Source organism: Penicillium daleae (genome assembly GCF_028827525.1).
Source record: "Penicillium daleae strain IBT 16125 chromosome Unknown utg000006l_segment0_segment0, whole genome shotgun sequence".
Classification (NCBI taxonomy): Eukaryota; Fungi; Ascomycota; class Eurotiomycetes; order Eurotiales; family Aspergillaceae; genus Penicillium; species Penicillium daleae.
In genome coordinates, this window is record NW_026623154.1 from 1,700,363 (window position 1) to 1,725,140 (window position 24,778).

A 24,778-nucleotide genomic window follows, 5' to 3' on the forward strand; every position below is an offset into this window, starting at 1 on the left:
ATTTCTAATCTCCCGGCCCAACAGGCTCCAAAAGCGTGTCTCCCCTCTAGTCCAAAAATAGTACCACCTATTTACGTGCGTACTGAACTCGTGGACCAGCTAGTACAGGCCGCCCGGTAAAATTACAAGCCACCTGACGAACGTTCGATGGGAAACTCAACAACACCAGCAGCCATCTCTTTTTCCCCTATTCCTGCGCTTTGTCTCTCTCTCCGTCACAGCTCGGTGTGGCTTCTATCGCATTCTGCTTTGCTCAACCGCCGTCCCACCGGCTTTCATCCACTCCTTTCACGCTTTGCTCTCCGTCTCGCCGTGGCCCACAGCTTGGGCGCTTACGCTGCCGCGCACCTGTCGCTTTCCCCGAGACGCTTACTCTGCACGATTCAGGCTCGCTCGCTCTCTCTGCTACTCTGGTCTCCCCCGCTTGATGCGCCTGACCAGCCAGTGCTGAAACTTCAGTCCTCGCCTTGAGATCATTATCATTCAATCTAGTTGGGCGAATACAGGCTCAGCTCCAGAGCCAGACACCAAACAGACTCTTCAGTCTGCGGAGGGCTGTGCTATCTCCGTCCGTTCCACAGTTTACATCGGTTCCTGCATCTTCTGCATCGAGCATTAGCGGCCAGCGCTTTTCCTCACGTCGTGCCTGCTTCCGACTCAACACATCTCGTTCTCTAATTGATCCCGGATCGTTTGCCTGTTGGTCACCGTCACAATGCCTGGTTTCTCAGACTCCTTCTGGACACCCGACTATGCCACGGGCCTGGGGGTGCTATACGGGAAGTTGCAGCAGGGTGTGGTTGAGAATGTGCAGATCCTGACTATTGCCGCCATGCGGGCAGATGCGGAGGAACAGTATGGTCTCCGCATGGACGAAATTGCACCCAGTGTCGATCGCATGTCTGCCGCAGGTTTCGGCAAGGATGACGGTGCCAGTGTGAAGAAGGTAAGCTTGCAATTGAACAGGAACTTGGAATCAGAACCCCCGCTGATGTCACATTTCGCAATTTTCCACAGGCCTACGAAGGTGTTCGCACTGAGATGATCGAGGCCGCCCGCAACCACCAGAAGATCGCCAGCAACATTCGAGAACTTGTCGTGGCGCCCTTTCGACGCTGGAGCAATCAGCATGACTACCGTGTCCAGACCTCCCACGATAATCTCCAGTCGCGGATCAAGGAGCACACCAAGCAGGTTGAGCTGGTCAAGAAGCTGCGCAGCACTTACTTTAACAAGTGCCGAGTGGTAGAGGATTTGGAAGAGGAGAACAAGCTCGCTTTCCAGGATCCTGACAACAGCCCCCAAATCAAGACCCCGCCGAAGATCGTTCTGCCAACCGCGGAGGAAGCGCCCGAGGAAGATCCGTATGAGATTGGAGATCGAATCTATCCTCCCGAAGAGATCAAGAGCCTTCTGCTGCACATGCTGGACAACATTAGTCTTGGAGAAGTGAAGGTTCCCATCATTGGTACCTACCAGAATACTTCGTCGGGTGCGGAGATTGTCGAGTATATCCAAAACCACATGGGTGCGACCATTCTCGCCCAGGCGGAGCGAATTGGCCAGGATCTCGTCGACAATGGGCTCCTCCGCTTGATCGGAAACATGGGCAGCACTTTTGCCAACAGCTCAAAGATGAACTACCAGTGGCGTCCCAAGGTGTTCCAGATTACTGGAGTCCCTGAGAAGAAGAAACCTATGATGCGTGTGACTTCTATAGCCTCGAGCGAAGATGGCAGCGGCAACGAGTCGCCCATCACGTCCGTCCAGGAAATCCTGGCCGGCTGGAACCCTCTCAACAACCCTTATCTTAACGAAACCCCTTCAGAAAAGCTGCGCCGCGAGGCCTTTGAGGCCGATGAGAAATACAAGGCTGCTGTTCAGAGGCTGGATCAGATCAGGTGTCGTCTGGAGGAGGAGGTCATCGAGAACTTGCGGTTCATGGAGCAGTGTGAGCTTGACCGCCTCAAGGCCATCAAGGCCGTGGTCCTCGACTTTTCTGGCGCCATTAGCAATGTCATCCCCAACCTCCAGAGCACCGTCGACCACATGATGCTGTACCAAGAGACCATCCAGCCTCTGGGAGATCTCCGATATCTGCTGGAGAACTACCGCACCGGTGGCTTTGTTCCTCGAGTGCAGGCCTACGAGAACTACTACGGTTCCGTTGAGGAGCAAAACTTTGGCGTCGACCTTGAAGCCCGCGCTCGGGTCGATCGCAAGCGTGTCCCGATCGTGGTGACCACCATCCTGACCTATTTGGACAACGCTTACCCGGAGCTCGAGGGTGACGAGGCGCGACGTGCGATTTGGCTCCACAACCCTCCGCTTACCCAAACACATCAACTGCGAAACGCCTTGAATAACAGCAAGGTTGATTACCGTGAAGTCCTCCCCAAATTTGAGATACCCATTGTTGCCAGCGCTTTGAAATTATATCTTCTTGAACTGCCAGGTTCGCTTCCATCTTACCACTCCCCCTTCTCCATTCCCTTGCTAATGACTATCAGACTCTCTTGTTTCTTCGCAAGTCTATGAAATCGTCAAAACAATCTACTCGACCACCGCCCACGAGACCACGGAAGAGGGACGGATCAAGGTCCTGCAGAGCACTCTGGGACAGCTCCGCCTCGTCAATATCGCTACCCTTGATGCTATCATGACCCATTTCACCCGCCTGATTGACCTGACCTCGGCTGAAGAACAATACATTGCTACTTTGGCCCAGGCTCTGTCCCCCTGTATTCTCCGTCCCCGTACCGAGAACAGCCTTACCATGGATGAGCGCCATAGCTACCGGTTGATCCGTGATCTGTTTGCTCACAAGGATGCCATCTTTGGCGAGCTGAAGCGCCAGTCAAGCGTACTGGGCATTTCCACGTCGAACCGTCCCCGTGCTATTAGCACAGACGAGAGCAACCGTCGGGCAGCTATGGAAGCTCGTCAACGTGCCATTGTCAATCGAAGCCGCGCTACCAGCCCTGCACCCGGTGTCCGTCACCGCCGTGATCGCTCTAGCGGTCCGTCCTCATCCACTCGCTTCCCTATCAACGTAACTAGCCCGCAAGACCGCTCCCGGACTGCCACTCGCGGTAGTGCCAGCCTGGATGTTCCCCCAACGAGCGACTCGCCTACCACAGCTGAGCATCCTCCCACGGTAAACACCCATGCTGCTGAAGAGGCCACCAATGGCACCTCCACCGAGTCCCCGGCCTCTGCCGCTCCCAGTGTCTCTTCTGGTACATCAAGCCCTCCTCCTCCCCTCCAGAGGAGACTGCCTCGGATGGTTCTCCAACTCCCACTCCCACCCCAGTTCCCACATCCAGTGAGTTCGACAAGCGCAGCTCCGTTCCCCGGTCCGTTGGTTCTCGATACAACCGCAAGCCCGGTCTTGGCAGCATCTCGAGCTTCCCCTCCGGTGCGGGTGCCTCCGAGTCGGACAGTAAACGAAACAGTTTCGCTGAGAGCGAGCCCAAAGGTGTGACTCTGGAGGATAGGCCTATGGATGACTGAAGAGAGACTCTGGTTTGACGCTTTCATTCATGTGTATTCCCGACCCATTCTGTATAGACCTAAAACATATGCAACAGCCTGATTAGCCTCCTGGTCAACCAATCCTTTTCTCATTCTTGTGCTTTCGATTTTGTTCTACGTGCTTATCGTATCTATCAGTATAACAGGCATTCATACCCCCGTTTCCTTGCTTTGCGTCGCGCATGTACTCTCGAGTCTTCCATCATATTCCATGTTACCTGGGTCCGTTTCCATGCGTTCATCTTCCTAAGAATGTATATCTTTGCCAATTTGTGCTTGTGCTACAGATGTAGGCCTTGTATGCATATTCAATTGTGCGATCCAGCTTCGCCCGTCATCCTTCTCGCCCGTCCTCTCGCATATGCCCAACTTCCAGGAGCATTCGAGCTTCTCGCTCACTATCGATAACCAACCCAAGGCAGACGCCTTGTTGATAGTCTATCGTTTTATCGATGACGATCCCAAGGCAGACGCGCGTGCCTCACGATCGCCCGAATAGGAAACCGTTAGTTATCCGTCACTTCGACACGGGTATAAATATTTGTTTTCGACCACCCGTGACATTTCTTTGCCAACTCTCTCCCCTCCTTGATCTTCACAGACGACATCATTCGCGTGTCATCGTTTTCCATCGTTTTCCATCCATACTACCCCATCTGTATCCCGCAATCTTTGTGTGGAGACATCTCAAGATGACGGCTCCCTACCCTGGATACGCTCCTTATCCTCTTCGCGAGCCTTTCGAGTACTTCGTTACCGATAGGATGGTTCTTCATGCTGCTGCTCTCTGTCGCCCTGATGGCGCGGTCCCTTTCGTCCCTCTCGACACCGAGCTTGCCCCCTTCTACGAGGATGAGTGTTTTTCCTGGATCGTGCATTATTCCGATGATTCCAGGGTCATGGTGAAAGTCCCGATCATGAATTACGCAGATGACGATAAAAACTATGCCATCATCGAAAGGATGAAATGTGAATCTGAGAACCTACTCTTCCTGGCGAGACGGAATTACCCATGGTCACCTCGTCTGATCTACTTCACGGACAAGTTCGAGGGTAGCGCCATCAATCATCCCTACATGATCCACACCCTGCCCCCTGGAGATAGACTGCAATGGACCAACACATTCCCAACTGACAAGGCGAGTCGGGAGAAAGTTCTGGGCCAGCTTGCTCAGATCATCTTCGATCTTGTCCTGGTCGATCAGAAGTTGAGTATGTACTTGCTAAATATAGCGGGGAAGATTCCGGAAAATACAGATTGCTAACATCTTATCTAGATCTTGCTACCACGCCCCTGGAATGGTTGAAAGAAGTGATCGACAAGGAGATATTCCGTTCGCTCCGAGGCTTGAACTACGGATATCAGATCAACACTTTTGATTGCATGGTCCTTCGAATCCTCGCCCCCAGACTCTTGGAAGGAAAGACGACCAGCCGGATCTTTGCTCTCTCACATGAGAATATTGCCGCTCACAATATTTTCATTGACGACAACTTCAACATCACGGGGTAAGTTCACAAATGATTCCTCTCTTTCATCATGATAACCCCACTAACACGTTCATTTCCATCAGTCTGCTGGAATGGGGAGACCTCAAGAGCATCCCTCTGCGCTTCGCCCTGCGCTTCCCCAAGCTTCTGATGATTTTCCAGAAGCAACAATGCCCAATCATGCCGTCCTTCATGCGCCCATGGGTCAAGGAGTATCTGGAGGTCCCAGCCATCATGCAAGCCGATCGAACTCACTTCATCTCCCGTTTGCAGTACGAATTCGCAACCCGGGCGACTCCCTTTTCGATTGGTCATCTCTCACCAACGGGATGGGAAATGATGTGCTGGGACCTCCACCTCGTGGACTGGAGTCACATGATGGTCGAGGCAATCTTCCACCGGTCGACCCTTTTGATGATGGCAAGACACCAATTCTTCGCAGCTTGCCTTCCTGGGTGCCGGACTGGGAATATTGCCACCATCATGCCCGACATGATGATCCGCCACGAGGCCTGGCAGTTCTTCTGCGACAACTACCGGTACCTCAACCCATGGGCGAGGGGAAATGCAACGATCAGCATGATGCGCCTGGCCATCGAGAGAGAAATGCAATGGAATTTCACCTTGATGGCGCTGATGGAAGCATTTGGTAGCCACCCGTTCTGGGGAGTCCGAGGCGGTTACCGCCTCTAGAGGCTGGGTCGTTGACGAGGGAATGTGTGCTTTTGTTCCGTCTCACTCTTTTCTGTCTTGAGTATCTGTTTCGCTTCGCCCGGTGGATAGTTTGCGGGTTTCTTCAAAGCGCGGGGTGGCCTACTTGGTTTTCCCCTGTACGATTATGCATGGCGCGCTCACATACTGTAATCTGTTTGAGTTTCGACTGTGCTTTGCAGATTTTTTTGTTTTCTTTCGGATTATAGCTTTCATTCATTGCCCCCTGTGTGCTCGCTTTCTTGACTTTTCCAGATCTATGTTGCTCTGTGGCTCGCACGTAGCTACTTGCTTTGTCTTTGTTGGAAGTACATCATGCAATGCACATAAATCAAATTTCCCCATAACAAGCTAGAAAGAGTAAATCCAGTATAAAAAGCCGTCTTCATTGAGACTCACTCTCCCCGTTAGAACTAGCATGCACGACAACCGTTCCATCCTGTTTCAAAACCCCATCCCGGTCAATCAACGCCCTAGCTCTAATATACGGATCCAACTTCCAATAATTCTGCTTAAACTCCTCAATGATATCATTCCGACGTGCCTTTATCTCTTCAACCTTCTCCTTATCCTCTTTGTCCTTGGAATAATCCGTAGCAGAGATCCAGGCCGCGGTAGCAGCGAACATTCGTAGGCCGATCATCATGCGTTCATACATGAGGGAGTCGCGTGTTTCTGTATCTGCCATGATCTCATTTTCGTTTTCTTCTGGCTGGATATATTTGTATTCCCAGTCTTCGTCACCGGCGAGTTCGCGAGGAATTTGGTCGCGCGGGATGAATTTGTCGAGGTCGTTGACTGAGCGTGTGAAGTAGACTTTTGAGGCGACAACGGGGTCCATCCAGCCGTGGATGAGTTTCCAGATTCCTTCACATAGTCAGAGACTGCTCTTGTGAAGGGTTTGATATGGGGGTATACCGGAGAAAATCCAGGGCGCGTTGTGGATGAGAAGTAGGCCCAGTGATTCGGGGTAGTTGGCTTCGAAGCATTTGATGATGAACTTGACGGGTTGATACTCCTGTGTAGAAAAGGATTCCATCAATAAGCTACTCTGATCAAGTTAAGTAGTGGGTAAGTTCAATACCATGTTGGACAAAGAGAAGCCGGTCATGTCAAACACAATTGTCTGCTGGCGTCAGTAGGCGTCGTCTACTACCTTCCAGAAAGTACTCACGCCAGTTTCAATCGGAGGAACCACAATAAGTCTTGTCGTCTCAATGACATGCACAATGTACCTCTCCAAAACTTCCTCACTCTGGGCTCCGGGTTTATGAATCTTCACTCGCACATAATTCACCGGTCGTCCCTGTCTGTCAAATCCATGCAGGAAACTCTTCCCAGTCTTGAGCTGCTCGATAAAGTCCTGCCCTTCCTTCTTCTGCTTCGCTGTAAGTTTGTCATCACGAGATTGTTCAAGAGCATACAATTCCCCCTTGGGGAGAATATCATCGTCAACATCCATTTCTCTTCTCCAGAGGATATTAGTAGCCATCATCGTGAAACCCTTGCCAACATCCCACTTTCTAGCTCGCAGGAATCGAAGCAGTAAACTATCAGGATGTTCCTGCTTGATCATCTTCAGGATGGAGAAACACATTTCTTCCGGGGTCATTTTGGACAAGATCTTCTCCATGGATTTAATTTCTGATTCGTGGACGCCCGTCTTTCGGAGCTGTGCGAAGAGCGCTGAGAAATGTGCGGGGGTGACTTTTTTCGTTTCAATCTCCGACATGATGTTCTTTTTCGCGTCTTTGTTCATGAGAGCGTCCACTTTGTCGAGAGATTCCTGCTCTTTATTTCCTCCGTCATGCAACTCGTTCCCATCTCCATTGCTTTGATTAGCCACGCCATTACTGTCTGATGGGTTTCCATTATTGTCTTGCTCCTTCAAAGCATTGAGGATAGCATCAACCGTAGGCTCGTTGACTCTGTCCAGGATCTCGAAGAGTTTATTAGGCGAGCCCTCTGGGAGGGGGACTTCATACACCGCTGAGAGGACAGAGGCCGCTGAGGTAAAAATCAGAATCCACAGCTCACGTAGCTTAGCCTCTTGGCTGGGGGTGAGGTTATGCACATATCCAGTCGATGTGTCAGGTGTGATAGTCATATTGAGATTATAAGGGCTGTATTCAAATCCAGAGCCTTTTTGATGATAATATCAGAATATCCATAGTTGCGCTCACCATCTAAACTGCTGCTTTTTTATTCAAATTTGGCCAGCTATCCACATGAATGCTTGAGAAAGGAAGGCTAAAATCTGCCTCGGCCGCCCCTCTTGGATGGGGGCACGGGCGAGTTATTGTCGCTGCCTCGGTGGTTGGATCCGGTAGATCATCTCGTCGCTACGATATCTAACTTTCATCACAGTTGGGGTCATTTCTTTGCCCGTGCACGCGCAATGGTGAACCGAACCCTGGGACTAGAGAGATCCCCCACAAAGTGGAGATATCCAGTTTTTGGGATTGAAATATGATGTTTTAAATTCATTTTAAGTTTACAATCGTTCATAACGTTAAGAACAAGAAACATGTCGTATTCATACTATCGTTGAACTATAGCCAAACACTAAAGGAAATTATATCAAATCCAGATCCATCCATAATAAGCATTATCACTCTCAATCCAACAGCTCACTCAATGATCAAGAACAATAATTACAAATCCCATCCCTCTAATTTGGTCAACTTCAAATGCATCCCCTCAATAGGCTGAGTCGTCAAAGTCCCCCCAAAAGTAATCTTCTGGCCTGGCTCCTTCAGCTGAAAACGGAACATCCCAAACAGCCCCGCAACGGCACATCGGAACTCGGCTTTAGCAAAGTCCTTGCCAATACAAGCCCGTGGCCCATGAAGGAACGTAATCTGCGCAAAATTGGTAGATGCACCACCATGCTTATTCGGCGTCTGCTTTCCTGTCTTCTCGTCCGTATCAATCCATCGCTCGGGAAGGAACTGGTCCGCCGTCTCACCCCAGAATTCCGGGTTACGGTTGATGGCTTGTGGGCAGAGTGCGATTGTTGTGCCCTTGGGGATTTTCTTTCCGGCAATGGTGGTCTCACGAATGGCCTCACGGCCGGTCATGGGCACTGTTGGGTATAGGCGCAGAACTTCTTGACAGACGCCGTTGAGGTAGGGCATTCCCTCGAGGTCTTGCCAGGATACGGAGGCGTTTGGGGAGGGGATGGTTGCATATATCTCTGAGCGTAGCTTCTCTTGAATATCTGGCTCGATGCAGAGATGGTAGCAGCACCAGGTGAGTGCACCTGCTGTGGTTTCATGCTATATTCCTTGTTAGTTGCGTTCAATACACTCGGGTTGAGAAGTATGAAACGTACCCCGGCCGCGAGGAACGTCAACATTTGATCCACCAATTCACTATCAGTAAACTCTCCACCCCGCATCATGGTGCCCAAAATATCACCTTCGGCAGCTTCTTGCTGTGTCTTCTCTCGGGTAATCTGCTCCCGCTTCTCGTGAAGGATGTCGGCAAAGAGGTTTCGCAGATACTGGACCTTTTGCGGCAGGACGGAATTGGCATTGCATGGGATACGCTTCACGAACCACTGAGGTAGAATGATTGAGACTGCAAATAGCATCAAGAGGTCTAAAGATGGCTTGAGAATGGCGTTGAAGTTTTGCGAGACCGGGTCGTTTTCGTTTTCCAGCGACTGGAAGTCTCGTCCGATTGCAGCAGGTCCAATGATGTCCAATGTCAATCGGCTATGGAATATGTTAGCGAGCGGTTGTAGAAGGCAGGGGAGTGTTGTGTACTTGGCCCATCCTTGGATTTCCACAACTCCAGCAGATTGACCCTCCTTCCTCCCGGGCACAGGATGAAGATCGATCTCCCTTTGTAACTGACGAAGCAGATGCTGTGTTTTGGACCACATCAGAGGATACATAGCTCGAATATTCTTGATATTAAAAGCAGGTGTTACGGCTTTGCGAGCAGCTCGATGAGCATCGCCCTCAGAGAGGATGAGTCCATATCCGAGACCACGAGCCAAGAACTCTCGTCCACCTGGCGGCTTGACAAAATCGTAACTGTTTGTATGGAGGACATCCATGAGAGCCCTGTGGTTGGTAGCGACCACAAAGCTATAATTCAAAGCCTCTCTGAAATGTATTAAACCTTCATTAGGAATAGTTCGCAGCCAGTCAATCATGATACTTCCACGAGGTTGGCGCAAGAAGACTTTGGCTCCAATTAGGGGACCCTGGTTTGACGATATCAGCGCTGCTCCTGTATCGACAACTCAAGCCTTCTGAGAACATACATGAACTGTTGGCAAGTGTCGAAGAGGGTTGACAAAGAATGGCCAAATGAAGATGTTCCATATTGCCATCAACACAAAGTTGATACCGAGCGCGTAGAGAAATATAGTAGCTGGTCGCTCCGAAGTCATACGAAAGAAAATGATCAATCCTGTTTCGACCACAGTAGGAGGAATCAAAAGAACGAGACGCTCTTTAGCAGTAGACATTTTGTGATTCTTTGTTTGATAGATTATTGATGCCAGCGAGGAACAAATTTCATCTGCCGACCATGTCCACCACGATATATACACCACAACTTGACGAAGTAGGGCCGCCTACTACACTTGATTCACATGCCATTCAGACAAAGATGTGCATTCATATTTCTACACGGAAAACACTTCTAATCCGCCCTATCAAATTTTCATTATTGATCACTCTTTCCAGACATCGCTGATATCACTGGTCACTATGTGTCTGGGGTTCACATGAACGACGCTAATGCGATCGATCAACTAAAATGCGGGGGACCATTCTTAGCGCCTCCCAACAGTTTCTCCGTCAATGATTATGCTATTTGAAATTCTCCGCAATACGAGGCGAAAAATCACATGTTGGCTTCGGCTAGTCCCAGGACTTCGAGCTTACCACCTTGGGAATGCAGGGCGAGCGAACCAGAAAGTCACTTCTTGGCGCATGGACTTGCCGATGTAGGGGCAAATACTGCTCATCCCGAGTCAATGTTGATCATGGAGTCTTACGGCGATCAGTCTTGATTATGGGATAATCTTCGGAATTCATGTTGAATATGAGGGCTAGTTGAGTCTTGCACATGTCACGTATTCAGGTATGCGGCTGTATGCTGATGATTCCATGGAATTACTAAGCATCGATATTCGCAGCATCTGGATACTATCTTACGTACAAGGTGGGATTTCTGGCAAAAATGTCAAGATCCCTAGCTATCTGAGTCATGGAACGGAGTATCACATTTAAATTGATTTAAGATCTACACTGACATGAAGCAGACGCTTCAAAACACGAAAGTCGCAGCTGTGATGAAAGAATAATGTCCAGGGAGATAATAATGGCTGGTTCATTCCAGCAGGACAACCACTGCGCCTGTAATCAAACATTTACATAGACATAAGGTCATAAGTCGGAGAATCTAAACACACGAGACTTGCCGTCTCGGAAAGAGCAAGATGCTCACAGAGAGTTGGGCTGAAGCCGCACCAGGACTTCTTCCAGGAAGGCGTCAAGCACAGCGTCGACGCCGCCACCCATCTGCACCGGGGCCTCTGCATCCCAGCAGTGAAGGTTGGCGAAAGATTGGGCGATCTCATCGGCCATTTGCTCCATGCCCCGGTGAATCTGGACACTTCGCTCCCAATCTTTCTCTTCTTCAGGGGTTGGCTCCCTGTCACTCTGGTTTCGCCCGGGCTCCAGGCGGGCTAGCTGACGGCCGCGGCGATTCATCGCGGCGCGAAGAGCAGGAACGATCACGGACCCATAGGCTGTTGGTCGCTCGTTTTCAGCGACAGCCTTTGGGGTAGGGGCAGTTAGCATCTGCCTGGGCCGGTCGTTCATGTGAGGGCTCTGGGTTGACGTTGGCTTCCTCACGAATCGCTCATCCTGTCTGGATGGCGCAAGCTTGGACTTGAGCCCAGACATTTGCTTTGGGGAGGCTGGCGCCTCCGGCTGTTGTTGCAGGCCTGCATGGGATGATGGCCTGTGCAGCGCCGGGCTCAGAGGAGCATCCGGAAGCGGGCGTTGGAGTGGTGCAGGCTTTCTGGCAACCTGACTTGTAGGAGAGCGGGGTGGCTCGGGAATCGTGGGGTTGAGAGGATTTGCGGGCATCGCCGATCGCGATACAGCTGCCAAAGGAGCTGGCTTGTGTGGCACTAAATCGCTCGAGTAGCTCATCGTGGCCTTATAGTCCAACAAGGCTTTGCGTCGCTCGTCTTGACTCCTCGTGGATGACTTCTCATCGGCTGAAGTGAGCTTTGGTAGAGGGCGAGGGTTGCGTGAAGGTGACGCGTGTAGGTCAGGCTGTGTGGAAGCTGCTTTCTTCAGAGGAGACGATTGTGCGGAGGGAGGAAGTGGTGTTTTTGAGGGAGAGAAATCAGCAGTGGGGGTTGTGGATTTGGTCTGCTGCAGTGCGCTGTGAGGTGCACAGGTTTGCTTAGTAGGCTCATCATCCAAGTCCCAGTCGTCAGTTTCCGGGGTGCGCGAGCCAGCGTCCGAGTCATTCAGCGGCTGTAGGTGTGAGGCAGCTGCTCTTCCAGCAGGGCGTACGGTGCCGAAGTCCCACAGATCTTCATTTTCCTCCGTCTTCTCCTGGACTGGCTCATCGGAATCGTCAAATGCGTCTGGGTCAAGCCGAGTAAAAGTTGCCCAGCGTTCCTTGCGCTCGATGAGCTCTGTGAGGTATGTGGTTCTCTTAGCACGCTTGATGAAAGGGTGCTCCAGCAATTCCTTTGCGGAGGGACGTTCCTTAGGGTCCCGGCGCAGGCACAGCTCCACAAATTGCTTGAATGGCTTGCTGAAATCGCCATTCAGAGTGGGAGGGGGTTTTTGGGGATCAAGAACAGCACCTTCATCGGGTGGATGTCTGCATAGGGAGGGTCTCCACAGGCCAATTCGATGGCTGTGATACCCAGAGACCAGATATCCGCCTTGTAGTCATAGCCTGATTGCTTGATGACTTCCGGGGCCATCCAGAAAGGCGTTCCGACGAAGGTATTCTTCTTGGTCATAGTGGCCGATAGTTGGCCCGAGACACCGAAGTCAGCGAGTTTGACCTGGCCGCTTGCAGTGAGAAGAATGTTTGCGGCTGTCCAATAATCAGTTTCTCTCTTTTTCCAGAAGAAAGGTAAGGTGTTGACTACCTTTGATATCTCGGTGAAGCTTTTGATCACTGTGAAGGTAATCAAGGCCCTTTAAAAGCTCCCGCATAATGATTGCAATGTACTCCTCGTGAATTGGTCCGGGCACCAATAGGCCGTGGCAACTGCCACCCGAGCAATACTCCATGACGATCCAAAGGTGGGAACCCTTCAAGTACGATCCGTGATACTTAGTCACGTAAGGTGACTTGAGCTCCGAAAGGATTGCGATCTCCTGGATGATGTCATCCACCTCATCTTCGGCATTTTCAACATCAATGATCTTGATTGCGACAGATTCGCCCGTCCGTTTATCAACTCTATCAATGAAAAGAGTATAAGTTAGCAGGCTTTCCTTTATATCAGGCTGGGGCTTCCATGTATTACCCTTTGTAGACCCTGCCAAAACTTCCACCACCTAGGAGGTCAATCTTGTCAGCAAGTGCTCTGGCTGCTCTTTCTCTATGTCTAAGATGGTCAGAATCTTACCGATACATCCTTGTTTGGTGTAAATGGTCTCTGGATCGATAGGGCCCGACATCTTGGCGACTTATCGTGGCTTCAAGGTAAGCCAAGAGCCACGGCAGCCTAAAATGGTTTATCTGGTAATCAGTATTTGTATCAAATAATCCATGCACACAATTGAAGCAGTTCCCTGGCAAAGAAGTGTGTCGTTGAGGGGGCGGGTCGGGTCTATAGGTGGGATCACGGTGGCACGTACCGTGGAGGCAGGTTGATTTAAGAGAAGATCGATCGAGATGCACGACGAGAAAAGTCACCACAAATGTGTAGATTGCAGTAGTAAGGAGTATGGAAGGCTGTCGTACTTCTCATGCAGTAATCCGTTCGGTCGGCTCGTCTTCTGCAGGGCGAGATGTGTTGTTCGCTGCAACTCACAGCCATGGTCAGCAGGATATCAACAAAGGTAAGAAAAGGCGTAAGAGAAGACACTGGGGGTTAATGTCCTCAAAACTCACAGCAGCAACAGATCAAGCTTGAAGCATCTTGAAATTTCACAGAGCTGCGAATGCAGACAAGATGTACGAGATGCGGAGGGATGATGAGGAGCTCAACTGTCAACACCCTTGCTTGTGTTTATCAACGCGGGGCCGTTTCTGCCGGGCGGAGAGTCTTATCGATGGCAGCGGGAATCAATTGCCTAAGAAACTGCGATAGGAAGGCGGTCAATAGCATGGATTGAAGTCGGTGTATAAGGCGGCCGTATAGTTCTGGCAGATGGGAATGAGCCAGAATGGATGAGGGCGGTGAGCAATCCAACGGGAGGGAGATAACTACAGAGCCACGGCATCCAGCCTCAGTGCTGAAGACTGTGAAAGGGCTATCATCAATTACTGCAGATCTTACAGTTCATGTTCAAGGATTTTGAGTCACAAAATTGCTGAATTCTAAGATCGGAAGGTTCATAACATGGTCGGGGGCAGAAAGGGATCTAATAAATCATTTCATGTGGCCAAGTAATCGAGATGGGAGATCCTAGGTCTCATGGGTCATCGCAAAGAGCAGATGGGTCTGCTCGTACACTCCGATTGAAGAGCCATTGCCAGATTGTAGAGTATCAAGACCGAGCGAAAAGGGAGTCAAACTTTGGCTCTGACAGCACCGAAGCAAGAAGCTCTTTCACTCTTCGAGATAGCCTATCATGACCGTTCCATTCTTCAGTCCCGCATCTTGAATACTCGTAGAGAGGCTGTCTATCAAATTTTGTCCCATAGCGTTCAGCTCAAACTCGACACCGGCCTTATCTTCCAGGGGAGGATCAGCCTTGAGCCATTCATAGATGCGTTGGACTGGGTCCGACAGTGCAAAGCGTCGAATAACACGACCGGAGGGATGACGGAACTGAATACGGGTGGTAGTAGCAGGGTCGGCTTCGGGTTCAGCATGTGGTCGATTGCTGGGAATGGACGAGAATGGGGATGCTTCAACTTCTTCGGCAGCTTCGGGATATGTCTCATCCATGGCAGGACCATGGGCACCAGTTGCCCGACCCTTTCCCTTGATATCTTCGGTACTTCGGGTCAGGTCGTCGGGATCTTCCAGCTTCGGTCCAGTTGCCATCCCTCCCCCAAGACTGTTGTTGATCGCCATCTCCATCATCTCCTCCTCCGTCATTGCGTCCACAGTCTTCTCCTTCGTCTCCGACTTGCGCTTCGCAACAGGGTTGCGCACATTGTGGTTCAGACTGTAGCGGTCCAGAAACTCGTGGAGTTGCATCAGGAAATCGGGGGCTTTGATGACTGGTGGGCCGGACCACACCTTCATCTGTTCGCCGGTTCGGGGGTCAACAATCGCAATGTGGGGGTAGTTATCGGAAACGTCGCTCGCTTGGAAGTAGTATTGGAGGTAGGGCGCGGCTTTAGGATCATCCTTTGAGAACTGCATGAAGATGAAATGTTCCTGAACGGTCTCCTGGACGGTCTTGTCCTTCCAGAGGTCGCGGTTCAAAACTTGGCAGTCAAAAATTGAAGTGTCTTGTACATTGACCAGGAGCCACTTCTCATTCTCGCGCCCTTCCTCACGAGCTACGTCCCAAGGCACCCGAGACATGATTTCGAACGGCGGTCGGTACATTTCGGCGAGCAGATTTGACTTGGAGGATGCCTCTGATGCACCTCCCGTGGCCATCGATAACCGTTCCTGGTGTGTCTCTGCTGAATCGCCGGCCCATATTGATGGTGCAGATCTCTGGTTGAAGATGCCCGCGCGACCTGAGATGAATAATGTTAGTGAAGTCGGTCTTATATCGCATTACATACATTCCATAGCACGGTATTTCTACTCACCAGAGCCTCTTTGACGAGCGCGCAGCTGGCTCAGAATGTTGGTGTGCATATCCTCCTCATCACCGAAATCAAGATCAGGGCCCACCAGTGTCTCGGTTGTACGCGCCATGGGAGCCCGCACGGCCTCGTCATCGCCACCGATATCACCGGCACCACCCCCGTACATCTCTTCTTGCAGGCGACGGGCCATGGCGGCGTCATCCTCAAATGTTGATCCTCCCGCAGCTTGTGTGGAAGCCTGGGCGCGGGCAGTTTGATTGTCGTCATCGGTATCTGAGTCGATATGAATAACTCCAGCTTCATCCTCGGAGCGAGTACGAGGTGGTGGCGGAGCAGGTTCTTCGGTCAATGGGGCGCCTCCATTTTCGAAGAACAGCTGCATGGACTGTTGGATATCGAAATCGGCGAGCTGCAGGTACTGTGTGGCCAGCTCGGGCGTCGCACCGGTGATCTCAGTGAACTGAGCCACCAAATCACTCTCCATGATGGGCAAAGAGTGTATGCGGGATGTGATGGGTGAAATCTCTAATCAGAGGCGGTAGCAAGGAAAGAGAAAAGAGAGAAGATTCTTGCAGAGTTCTAAGCTGCAATCCACCTTGATCGAAGTAGAAGTGTGGGGAGCAATCTGAAGTGCAAACAGTTGCAAACTGAGGATCAACGCAGCGAGTACCCCGCGCAGCCGATGCTTGAATGAGTTAACATGAAGCAAAATGAAGCAAAATGAAGCAAAATGAAGCAAAATGAAGCAAAATGAAGCAAAATGAAGAATTCAAGCTCCCATAGCTTCCCTCGCTGTTGATCATGTAGAAGAGATGATCATCTGCCGCCAGTGACCAGTGACGCAGATGCAGTGCGGTGACCGACAGAGACACCTGACGCAACTCTGCACTTCTGGTCTCAACGGAACACCGTATCTTATCTTACTGCTTAGGGAATGCGACGCGTCGCGCTACGCGCCTCGAAGGGCCGTCCCGCGCGAAATGTGGACCACCGGCCTTGTCAAGGAAGGTACTTTCTCACCAGCTCCTGCAACCCTCTTGATCAACGTTCATGATGGCAGCTACGGTCTTGGGAAAGCGCTCGCGCAGTGCAGCGGAGCCGGAAGGTAAGGCCCCCTCGAGTTATTTCCTCCCTTTCAGATCAATACTGACCAGCCTCGTCCCAGGACTTCCAGTGCGTACGGCAAGCAAGCGCCGAACCGTGGCACCTCGTGCCAGGCGCGAAGATGCTGCCGTCCCGAATTCCATTCCTCGAACACGGTCCCGCGCGAAGATCGCTGAGCCTCTGACGGACCAGGAGAATGGCGATGTTATCAAGCCCTCGGACAAGACGCTTTCCAAGCACACAAGTCGTGAGGAGCAGGGTGGGTCACCGTCCAAGATCAACTCGCATTTCCGCACCTCAAAGCTAGTGGAGGGTAAGCTGAGAGAACGGGAAGTCTGCGCAAGAGTCAAAGGGTTGGGCTAACAGAGTGATTACACAGAGCAAACTTCCGCTCCGGTTGAATTCAAGACCCCACAGAAAGCCCGCTTCCGAGATGCTTTGCAACATTCGCCGTCTACACCGCGGCATCGTGTTCAAGTCGGGGCAAAGGCTGTCACCCCTCGAACTCCTCGACATGCTAATCTTCCACCTACTCCTCGTCAAAGCGCCACCCCGACTGTCGCCCAGTCGGTATACTCACAGGCGCGACAGCTTTTTGCTCGTGGAGCCAACTCTGGACGGCTAGTCGGTCGAGATTCGGAACGAGAGAAAGTGGCCAGCTTCATTGAAGAATGTACCAAGTCTCAGAAAGGCGGTTGTCTATACATCAGCGGACCGCCGGGAACGGGCAAGAGTGCGATGGTCAATGAAGTGTGCCAGGATATGGACTTGTCAGATGTCAAGGTCTCTCATGTGAATTGCGTGAGCATGCGGAATGCGCGCGATGTCTACAGCAAGCTCATACAAGACTTCGACGAGGGCTCGGATGTCTTCAAGAAGAGCGAAGCCGACCGATTGAAGGACATGTTTGTCCCATCAAAACCCAATGGCCTATTCCTAGTTTCACTGGACGAGATGGATCACTTGCTCATGGGCGACTCAGGTGTGCTCCAATCACTCTTTGAGTGGTCGCTATCCAATAAGTCGACACTGATCTTGATCGGCATTGCCAATGCTCTGGACTTGACCGACCGTTCACTTCCGCAGTTGAAGGCAAAAAATTTGAGACCAATTCTCTTACCATTCTTGCCATACAATGCGGCTTCCATTGCCAACGTTATTACCAACCGTCTTCGATCGCTGATTCCCGCTGGTATGGATAATGACCCGAAGTTTGTTCCTTTCCTGCAGCCTGCCGCCATTCAACTTTGTGCGAAGAAGGTGGCCTCCCAGACGGGTGATCTTCGGAAAGCTTTCGAACTCATCAAGCGTGCGATTGATACCATTGAGCAAGAGACTCAACAAAAACTTGAGAAACAAGCCGCTGAGGCGGAGAACAACTCGATACTCGCCGAGAACGCAAATCTCTCTTCTCCAACGAAGGGAGCTCCCGCTTCTCGGCCAACCACCATGTCGAGCTATACGGCCCTCACGGCGCCTCGTGCCAGCATTGCCCATATTGCTCGCATCACGACGTCAGCCTTTGGACAAGGCACCGTTCAAAGATTGAAGGGGTTGAATTTGCAGCAGAAAGCTGCCATCTGTGCGTTGATTGCATTAGAGCGCAAACGTCGTGAGCTTGACGTTCTGAGCACACCCTCCAAGTCTCGATGCTCTGCTCCCACGGTCAAGCAAGCATTCGATACATATTGTACACTTTGCCGGAATGACAACATTCTGCACCCCTTGACTTCGACTGAGTTTAAGGATGTCTTGAGCAACCTAGAAACCATGGGCCTTGTGGGAGAATACCAAGGCCGTGGCCGCGGAGGAACCGTTGCTGGCGGCTCTGATGTCCGTCGCACACCATCCAAGTCTGGGAACGTCATTTCCACTCCCCACAAGGGCATGGATGAGCAGGGTCTTCTTTGCTTCGTCTCCCAGTCGGAGATTGAGGGCCAAATCGCCGGTCCCGGTGAAGGGATTCTCAGGCGGCTCCTTCGTGGGGAAGGCCTCTAGACTAGATTCAGGCCTTGTCAATTCCTTCACTCTGCATCATTGGAGTCCTTGTCAGGCGCATTTTTAGCATGTACACCACTGCTATTCGCATTTCTGGAGTCAACTCTGCATCATGTTTAGCGTCATTTTTATGAGTTTCTTTTGTTCGTCATGAACCTTTCCTTTGTGCAATATACAGGACCACTCGTTTCAAGAGTGAGATTCGAGTCCATCGAACCATTCAGAACAATAACAAGGACCGTTGAATCTAAATTTGTTCTTATCATGTAAGCTGCCTGGTAGTACGCAGGTACAAGGTGTACCACTATAAGGGAAACTTGTTTCAAGGCACTTTTCAAGTTGCAGTATATCGTCGCTAACTGATTTCTTGTTTAAGTATCACCCTCGACAATCAACCTCAGTCACAGGTTTCTGATACCTCCATAGACAGACCAGAATGCTCACGCATCAAGGCTCTTCGGCTTGATAGGCCGCACCGAATCAACAAAATCAAACTTGGCCAGAGAATTCTTAAACGTAACATTCGAAGGGTGAGCCTCCATATTCTCCCCACGGAAGATGAATGTCATCGGAAATCCATAATCAAACTCATAAGCACTCTCAATCTCCTTAATATCCTCCTCACTCAACTCCAACCCCAACGCCTCAATATTACCCAACAAATGCTCGACCTTGCGGCCGCCGACAATAGGGCAAACATAAGTCGTCTTGCTCATAACGTAAGCCAAGGCCACACTGGTAATCGCCGTCTTATGCCGGTCCGCAACGCTCTCTAGAACCTTGGACACAGCGACATCGACATCCCGAGGCTGGACTTGTCGGCCCGGGTTGCCACTTTTCGCGAGTTCCTCGCGGTGTGCGGCTGTTTTGAATGCGCCGCCTCCGATGGCGCCCCAGGGGCAAAGGCCCATGCCTTCGGCGGCGCACATGGGGATGATTTCGCGCTCGAAGTCGCGCTTGGCCGCGCTCCATTGGCCTTGGTAGACGGAGAAGGGGCGCATACCGTGATCGCGAGCGACTGTAGGGAGTTAGTCAGCAAAGGTTTTTCTTGGAGAAGTGGAGGTCTGGGGATGTGTTTTCGTACATTGGTTCGCACGGCTGACAATCCATGCGGGTGTATCGCTGATACCGAGGTAGAGTACTTTGCCCGATGTGACCAGCTGATTCAAAGAGGTCATTACTTCCTCGATGGAGGTGGCAAAGTCCCACCAGTGGACGTACAACTGAGTCCATATTAGCCTTTCTGTTTTGGTTTATGGAGCAAAGGGGGGACTTGTCATCTTACCAGGTCGATGTAGTCGGTGCGCAACTTCTTCAGACTGGCATTTACGGACAACCTCATGCTCTTTGTGTTGTTGCCGACAAAATTGGCTTGGATCTCGGACTTCATATGACTTCGGAAGCCGGAGGTATACTTGGTTGCGAGGACAATCTGGTCCCGCACGCCACGCTTTTCCATCCATTCACCGACCCAGGCTTCAGAGTCTTCATTTTGGTAGTTGTTGGCACTGCAAATGTTAGTAGAGGGGCATTGAGGGCAAATGGTGTAGCTCGGCTTACGTATCGATGAAATTGCCGCCATTCTCGTAGAACGTATCCAAGATGTTGAACGAGGTCTCTTTGTCACATTCGCCTAGTCTCTCCTTCCTAGAAGGGTTAAGGTTAGTTTCACCTGTAATCCAAGATAATGCAAGACATGCAATGGACGAATCGGCTGATTTGTTTCCAAGACTTACCATCCTTCACCAAAGTTCATTGCACCCAAACACAGTGGGCTCACCTTGATGCCCGCCGTGGGGGCAAGCATGCGGTATCGGCCGAGACGCGACTTGGGCGTAGGGGCAGCTGGGATAGACATCGCGGTGGAATTGGTAGCACACTCTTTGATTGAATTGATCCTTTGTTGTACGTGAGATCTTGATTCTTGGATAAATTGATCGAGCTTTATTCCAAGTTCCTTCTTGAGCAGTTGCAACCAGGAAACTTGGTCGTGGGGGTTGCGGTGCGGTCCGCACGGTCCTTTATACCTCGAGAAGCATCTCCGCTGCGGGGAAATGATGTAAACAGCTTGCGACGTGCCTGAAGCCCATTATTAATCCTGGTGATACCTCAATCCGCCATAACTCCGGGATCCGGTCCTCGAGAAGCACGATCGAGCCAGTCACCGTTCTTTCTAGCCAATGCTGACAGGGTCGCGGCTCGTTTTTACGAAGCTTAGCTGGTTTAACTCCGGGTCCAAAGTGGCTACATTGGACGCTCCGTGCTTTAGAGTTGTTCAACCGGATAATTGCCGATCTCGTACAACAAATGCCGTTCCCAGGTTAACCGTGCTCTGCGAGGTTATCCACGATACTGGGAATCTGCGTATTTTCAAGTTCTAAATCTCGGAATCCGAGACTAATGGATTTGGAAGGAATGAAACGCCAGTAAACATGTCAAAAAACCCCAACCAGGCCGTATATTAAAAAAAGAAATTCCTTCGTATCTACTTCTTGCGCTTCTTCTGACCTCTTTTCGCCGATCCGTCCTTTTCCCAATCCGATGCATCATCATCATCGTCCTTCTGCAGCCACCGATCTGCCCTCCTCCTCATTTCCTCCCTGTACTTTCGAGCCCATACCTTCCGCTCCTCCGGATCAGTGGGAACTTGAATCTCTCTGCCGAATATGTCAATGATTCTACTCTTCAATGGTTCCTCCTCCACTTTTATAATCTTTCTCTTCCGTTCCCATCCCGGAGGCAGAGGGCCTTGGGTCCTCACGCTGCGATAGATCACCACTTTATTACCCTTGACAACAGCACGTTCTTCGCGGGCGACCCTTTGTTCGTCCTGTGGTAGGAATTCTTGCGTATCGGCGTATTCTGAAGATGATGGGTCAACGAACGCAGACTCGGATGTCTCGCCATTCTGTTCCCCGTTGAGGATCTCCCATGGATATGGCTCGGGTTCACCCTCATCGGAAGAAAAGGTCTGGTCAGTGAAATTCTCCGAGTCCGGGGTTGTTGGTCGTGGTGGGTTCTTGTGGCATTGGGGACATCGACATGGACCTCCAAGGAGTCGGGTTGCCCGTCGCTGGGACTTGATCGCGTGGTTTCGATAGCGAATGCGAATCTCTTCTCCCTGGGCGATGTCCTTGGTAGCCCAAACGATGATGCGGTTTGGGACCGACTTATCATAGCCCCAATCGGCATTGTGAGAGTCCGCACAGGAATTATTGAATATGCTCAGCCCCGGGAAGAGATATAGATTTGCAAAAGACGGATCAAGATCAGTGAGTGGCTCCTTCTTCTGCATGTGCTTGAACTGGACTTCTGGGGTATGAAGCTTCTTGTCTCGGTCATTTCCCAACCTGTCGGATACTTCTCCCTGGCGCCGAGGATCCCAAGGCACGGCATTGACTAGGAGCTTACGGAGGATTAATTGAATGATCCATGTATCAAATTCTGGTCGCTGGAAAATATCCACACCCAGCGATTCAAGGATATCGAAAGGCACCTTGATGTTGGCTGCCATGTTGAAGGGGAACCAGCTTTCTCTCCACGATTTACTGTTCCCATCGAGCATGAGCAGCTCATCAATCTCGTGTGCATTAAGTCGCATGTCATCTTCGGGCTCCTGTTGCCGGCGATGAAGTGCAATCTCAAACACGTTACGTAGAAGAAGCATCAGCGTAGTTCCGTGACCTTCATTCGTGTGAGATATGTACTCTTTGTCATGCCATGTATTGACAACAGGTCTCATGGAATCGTAAAGCCATTGCCAATCTTTGCCACAACTGCTGAAATGATGGACCTCGCGTGCAATTTCCAGGCAACCCTTGTTCTTCGATCTGGCGTGTGGTTTGCAGAATACCAGACCTGAGGCGCCGGGTTGGAACAGCCCCTTTTCAGCACAGGGACACTTATTGTCTTTCGTCTTGTTCTGCAGTCGAATCATTGCCGGAGTGATCTCCTTGAGACAATTCCCACATCGGCTTTTGTCATTGACTTTTCCGTGCAGGTCCTGGGCCAAACGGCGCGGCGGGAGGTTCCCTCGGATCGTGGGCTCTTCGATATGAATGATGGCGCCCGTCTTGATCGCACTTTTGGCAAAGACGCCAATTTCCTGCGTCTCGCCAGTCTTGCCAGCGTAACAGGTTGGTTTCGAGCGTTTCCCCATCGTACCAGCGTCGTCGAAGACATTCTTATTGATTGTGTCAAGGAAGGATGACGAGGTGCGATCGACATCCTGATTCTCAAATGGATAAGGTCGACTAGCTGGAACTGCACCCGCACTGTGCTCATGGAAGAAGAGTTTCTTCTTACGCTTCGTCTCGTCATGGTAGATCTTGGCAGCCTTTTCGCTTATCGTTTTGCGCAGCTGCGGCACCCATACATCGCGATCAGGCATCCCAAGTCTGGTGTCGAGGATCTTCATGTAGTCATCGTAATCCTGCCATGCGTTGAGTCCGGCCAGACTGAGACTGATGATACCGTGGAGTGCTTTCTGGAGAGTGGGCACAAAAACGTTGATACCGTTGGCCTTCCGCTTGCGAGCAACTTCAGGCTTGAGGTTTCCATCTTTATCACGGGGAACAGCCATCAAGTGCGCCTCGATGGCCTCCCAGATCCGCGTATAGAATCCGGGCCGCCGATTGCGGTCTGACGATTGCTCAAGCACGTCGCACAGAAGCTGGGCGCGGTAAGCGTCGCCAATAGCGAGATCGAAGTAACCAAGTTGGTAGTGGCAGTAGGCACGGCTGACCCAGTAAGTCGGGTTGTAGGGACTAATCTGAATTGCAGCGGTGTACATTTCCAGCGCAGTGGCCTTGGGTCTATTCCAAGGTTCCAGGGTGTATTTGTCTGCGCGCTCAACGCCCCAGTGAGAAATGTCAGTCTTCAGCAGCATCCCAGACCACTTGTCCATAGTGTACGTCGTGATGCGTTTCTTGAGAGTGGCTGCATTTCCAGATGTATCCAGTCTTTTTTCTTTGCATTGTGATTGGAGCTGGCTCAAATCAAGGAAGTCCAGGTATCCAAGGCCGCCCGAGTCGATAGCCGCCTTTTTTGTTTGCAGCATATTCTTGGAAAAATCGTATTGTCTGTCAAGGCCTTGTTCTGCGAAAGTTCGCCCTCCGTCATCATAGGAGATAGGGAGGAGGGGGTCGCTCATCAGATGCTCATACACATTGTGTGCCAGGACATGAATATCCAGGTCTTTGTCGGGAGGTCGCGGATATGGCCGCTGCTTTTTCTTCTCCCATTCCCGCCAAACTTTTCCGAGGGCTTGGTCGGGTAGATGCCAGACCATATAAGCATCGTGGGCTCTTTCCGGGGTGATGGGTTTTCTCAAAAGAACCTCGTCAAATATGTCTGGTCGGGGCGGCCAATCCGGGGGAGTAATCATGCAAAATGCAGGCTTCGAGATGAAGCGCTTGTCGAACTCGGAAAGCTCGTTTTTCTTTTGATCTACCGGCTTCTTCCCGTTTCCTTTTCCCTGGTTGGCTTTGTTGGCTGCCATGGTGCTTGAAGATGGAGTGGTAATTGGGGAGGGATAAATGGCCGTGTTCGAAGTATAGGATTGCTACTGAGCACCTAAGGATGCACTTGGTGATGAGTAGCACTGACTCAATTGTCAAAGTCGAGATTAAAAAGTGCAAATGACTTCTGGATGCTCGATGGGTTCAGATTGAATAATATATTCGGGGAGAATCTGGGATGGGCAAGATTCCCAGCTGCTACGGCGGACCTGACAAAGAACTATCACGCAAACAAAGAAAGCCAGCTGTATTGCTGAATAGATACACATCCACCACGAAGTTACTTGTGTAGCAGGAAGCAGATTCTTCTATGGGAGTTGACTTTTCGACTCAACAAAGAAAATGAATCGAGTCATCCTATCCAAGTACCCTACATAGTACCCTGCTTACTGCACCTTAGAATCAAAGAGCACAAAGAAAGGGCGATCAGCCTATCAGCGCTTTATCCAAGTCATACAGCTCAAATCCTTCTA

The 24,778-nt window shown here is 51.0% G+C and overlaps 9 protein-coding genes across 9 annotated transcripts; 3 read left to right on the forward strand and 6 right to left on the reverse strand.

The window, feature by feature from the left end:
* Positions 1-715: 715 nt before the first annotated feature.
* On the forward strand, positions 716-3,513 carry N7458_006351 (GTPase-activating protein RGD2; the record flags this gene model as incomplete). The annotated part of the gene is made up of 4 exons (XM_056909733.1): positions 716-946; positions 1,018-2,455; positions 2,511-3,239; positions 3,269-3,513. The coding sequence occupies 4 exons, from the start codon at positions 716-718 to the stop codon at positions 3,511-3,513; spliced, it is 2,643 nt and encodes an 880-aa protein (XP_056765437.1).
* A 713-nt stretch (positions 3,514-4,226) lies between these two features.
* N7458_006352 (uncharacterized protein) lies at positions 4,227-5,718 on the forward strand (the record flags this gene model as incomplete). The annotated part of the gene is made up of 3 exons (XM_056909734.1): positions 4,227-4,746; positions 4,812-5,043; positions 5,109-5,718. 3 exons carry the CDS (start codon positions 4,227-4,229, stop codon positions 5,716-5,718), a joined length of 1,362 nt encoding a protein of 453 aa, XP_056765438.1.
* A 403-nt stretch (positions 5,719-6,121) lies between these two features.
* N7458_006353 (CRAL-TRIO domain-containing protein) lies at positions 6,122-7,843 on the reverse strand (the record flags this gene model as incomplete). The annotated part of the gene is made up of 4 exons (XM_056909735.1): positions 6,122-6,603; positions 6,655-6,754; positions 6,821-6,862; positions 6,911-7,843. 4 exons carry the CDS (start codon positions 7,841-7,843, stop codon positions 6,122-6,124), a joined length of 1,557 nt encoding a protein of 518 aa, XP_056765439.1.
* A 547-nt stretch (positions 7,844-8,390) lies between these two features.
* On the reverse strand, positions 8,391-10,219 carry N7458_006354 (cytochrome P450; the record flags this gene model as incomplete). The annotated part of the gene is made up of 4 exons (XM_056909736.1): positions 8,391-9,014; positions 9,071-9,455; positions 9,507-9,952; positions 10,013-10,219. 4 exons carry the CDS (start codon positions 10,217-10,219, stop codon positions 8,391-8,393), a joined length of 1,662 nt encoding a protein of 553 aa, XP_056765440.1.
* A 982-nt stretch (positions 10,220-11,201) lies between these two features.
* Positions 11,202-13,421, reverse strand: N7458_006355 (putative Ste20-like serine/threonine protein kinase; the record flags this gene model as incomplete). Its single annotated transcript, XM_056909737.1, has 5 exons — positions 11,202-12,589; positions 12,652-12,828; positions 12,884-13,200; positions 13,268-13,298; positions 13,370-13,421. The coding sequence occupies 5 exons, from the start codon at positions 13,419-13,421 to the stop codon at positions 11,202-11,204; spliced, it is 1,965 nt and encodes a 654-aa protein (XP_056765441.1).
* A 1,097-nt stretch (positions 13,422-14,518) lies between these two features.
* On the reverse strand, positions 14,519-16,168 carry N7458_006356 (DNA-protein crosslink repair co-factor UBX5; the record flags this gene model as incomplete). Its single annotated transcript, XM_056909738.1, has 2 exons — positions 14,519-15,609; positions 15,685-16,168. 2 exons carry the CDS (start codon positions 16,166-16,168, stop codon positions 14,519-14,521), a joined length of 1,575 nt encoding a protein of 524 aa, XP_056765442.1.
* Positions 16,169-16,737: 569 nt separating this feature from the next.
* On the forward strand, positions 16,738-18,786 carry N7458_006357 (AAA family ATPase CDC6; the record flags this gene model as incomplete). Its single annotated transcript, XM_056909739.1, has 3 exons — positions 16,738-16,789; positions 16,850-17,101; positions 17,168-18,786. 3 exons carry the CDS (start codon positions 16,738-16,740, stop codon positions 18,784-18,786), a joined length of 1,923 nt encoding a protein of 640 aa, XP_056765443.1.
* A 440-nt stretch (positions 18,787-19,226) lies between these two features.
* N7458_006358 (aldo/keto reductase) lies at positions 19,227-20,644 on the reverse strand (the record flags this gene model as incomplete). Its single annotated transcript, XM_056909740.1, has 5 exons — positions 19,227-19,804; positions 19,871-20,009; positions 20,072-20,294; positions 20,347-20,433; positions 20,523-20,644. 5 exons carry the CDS (start codon positions 20,642-20,644, stop codon positions 19,227-19,229), a joined length of 1,149 nt encoding a protein of 382 aa, XP_056765444.1.
* Positions 20,645-21,271: 627 nt separating this feature from the next.
* N7458_006359 (uncharacterized protein) lies at positions 21,272-24,286 on the reverse strand (the record flags this gene model as incomplete). The annotated part of the gene is made up of 1 exon (XM_056909741.1): positions 21,272-24,286. One exon carries the CDS (start codon positions 24,284-24,286, stop codon positions 21,272-21,274), a length of 3,015 nt encoding a protein of 1,004 aa, XP_056765445.1.
* Between the last annotated feature and the right edge of the window lie 492 nt (positions 24,287-24,778).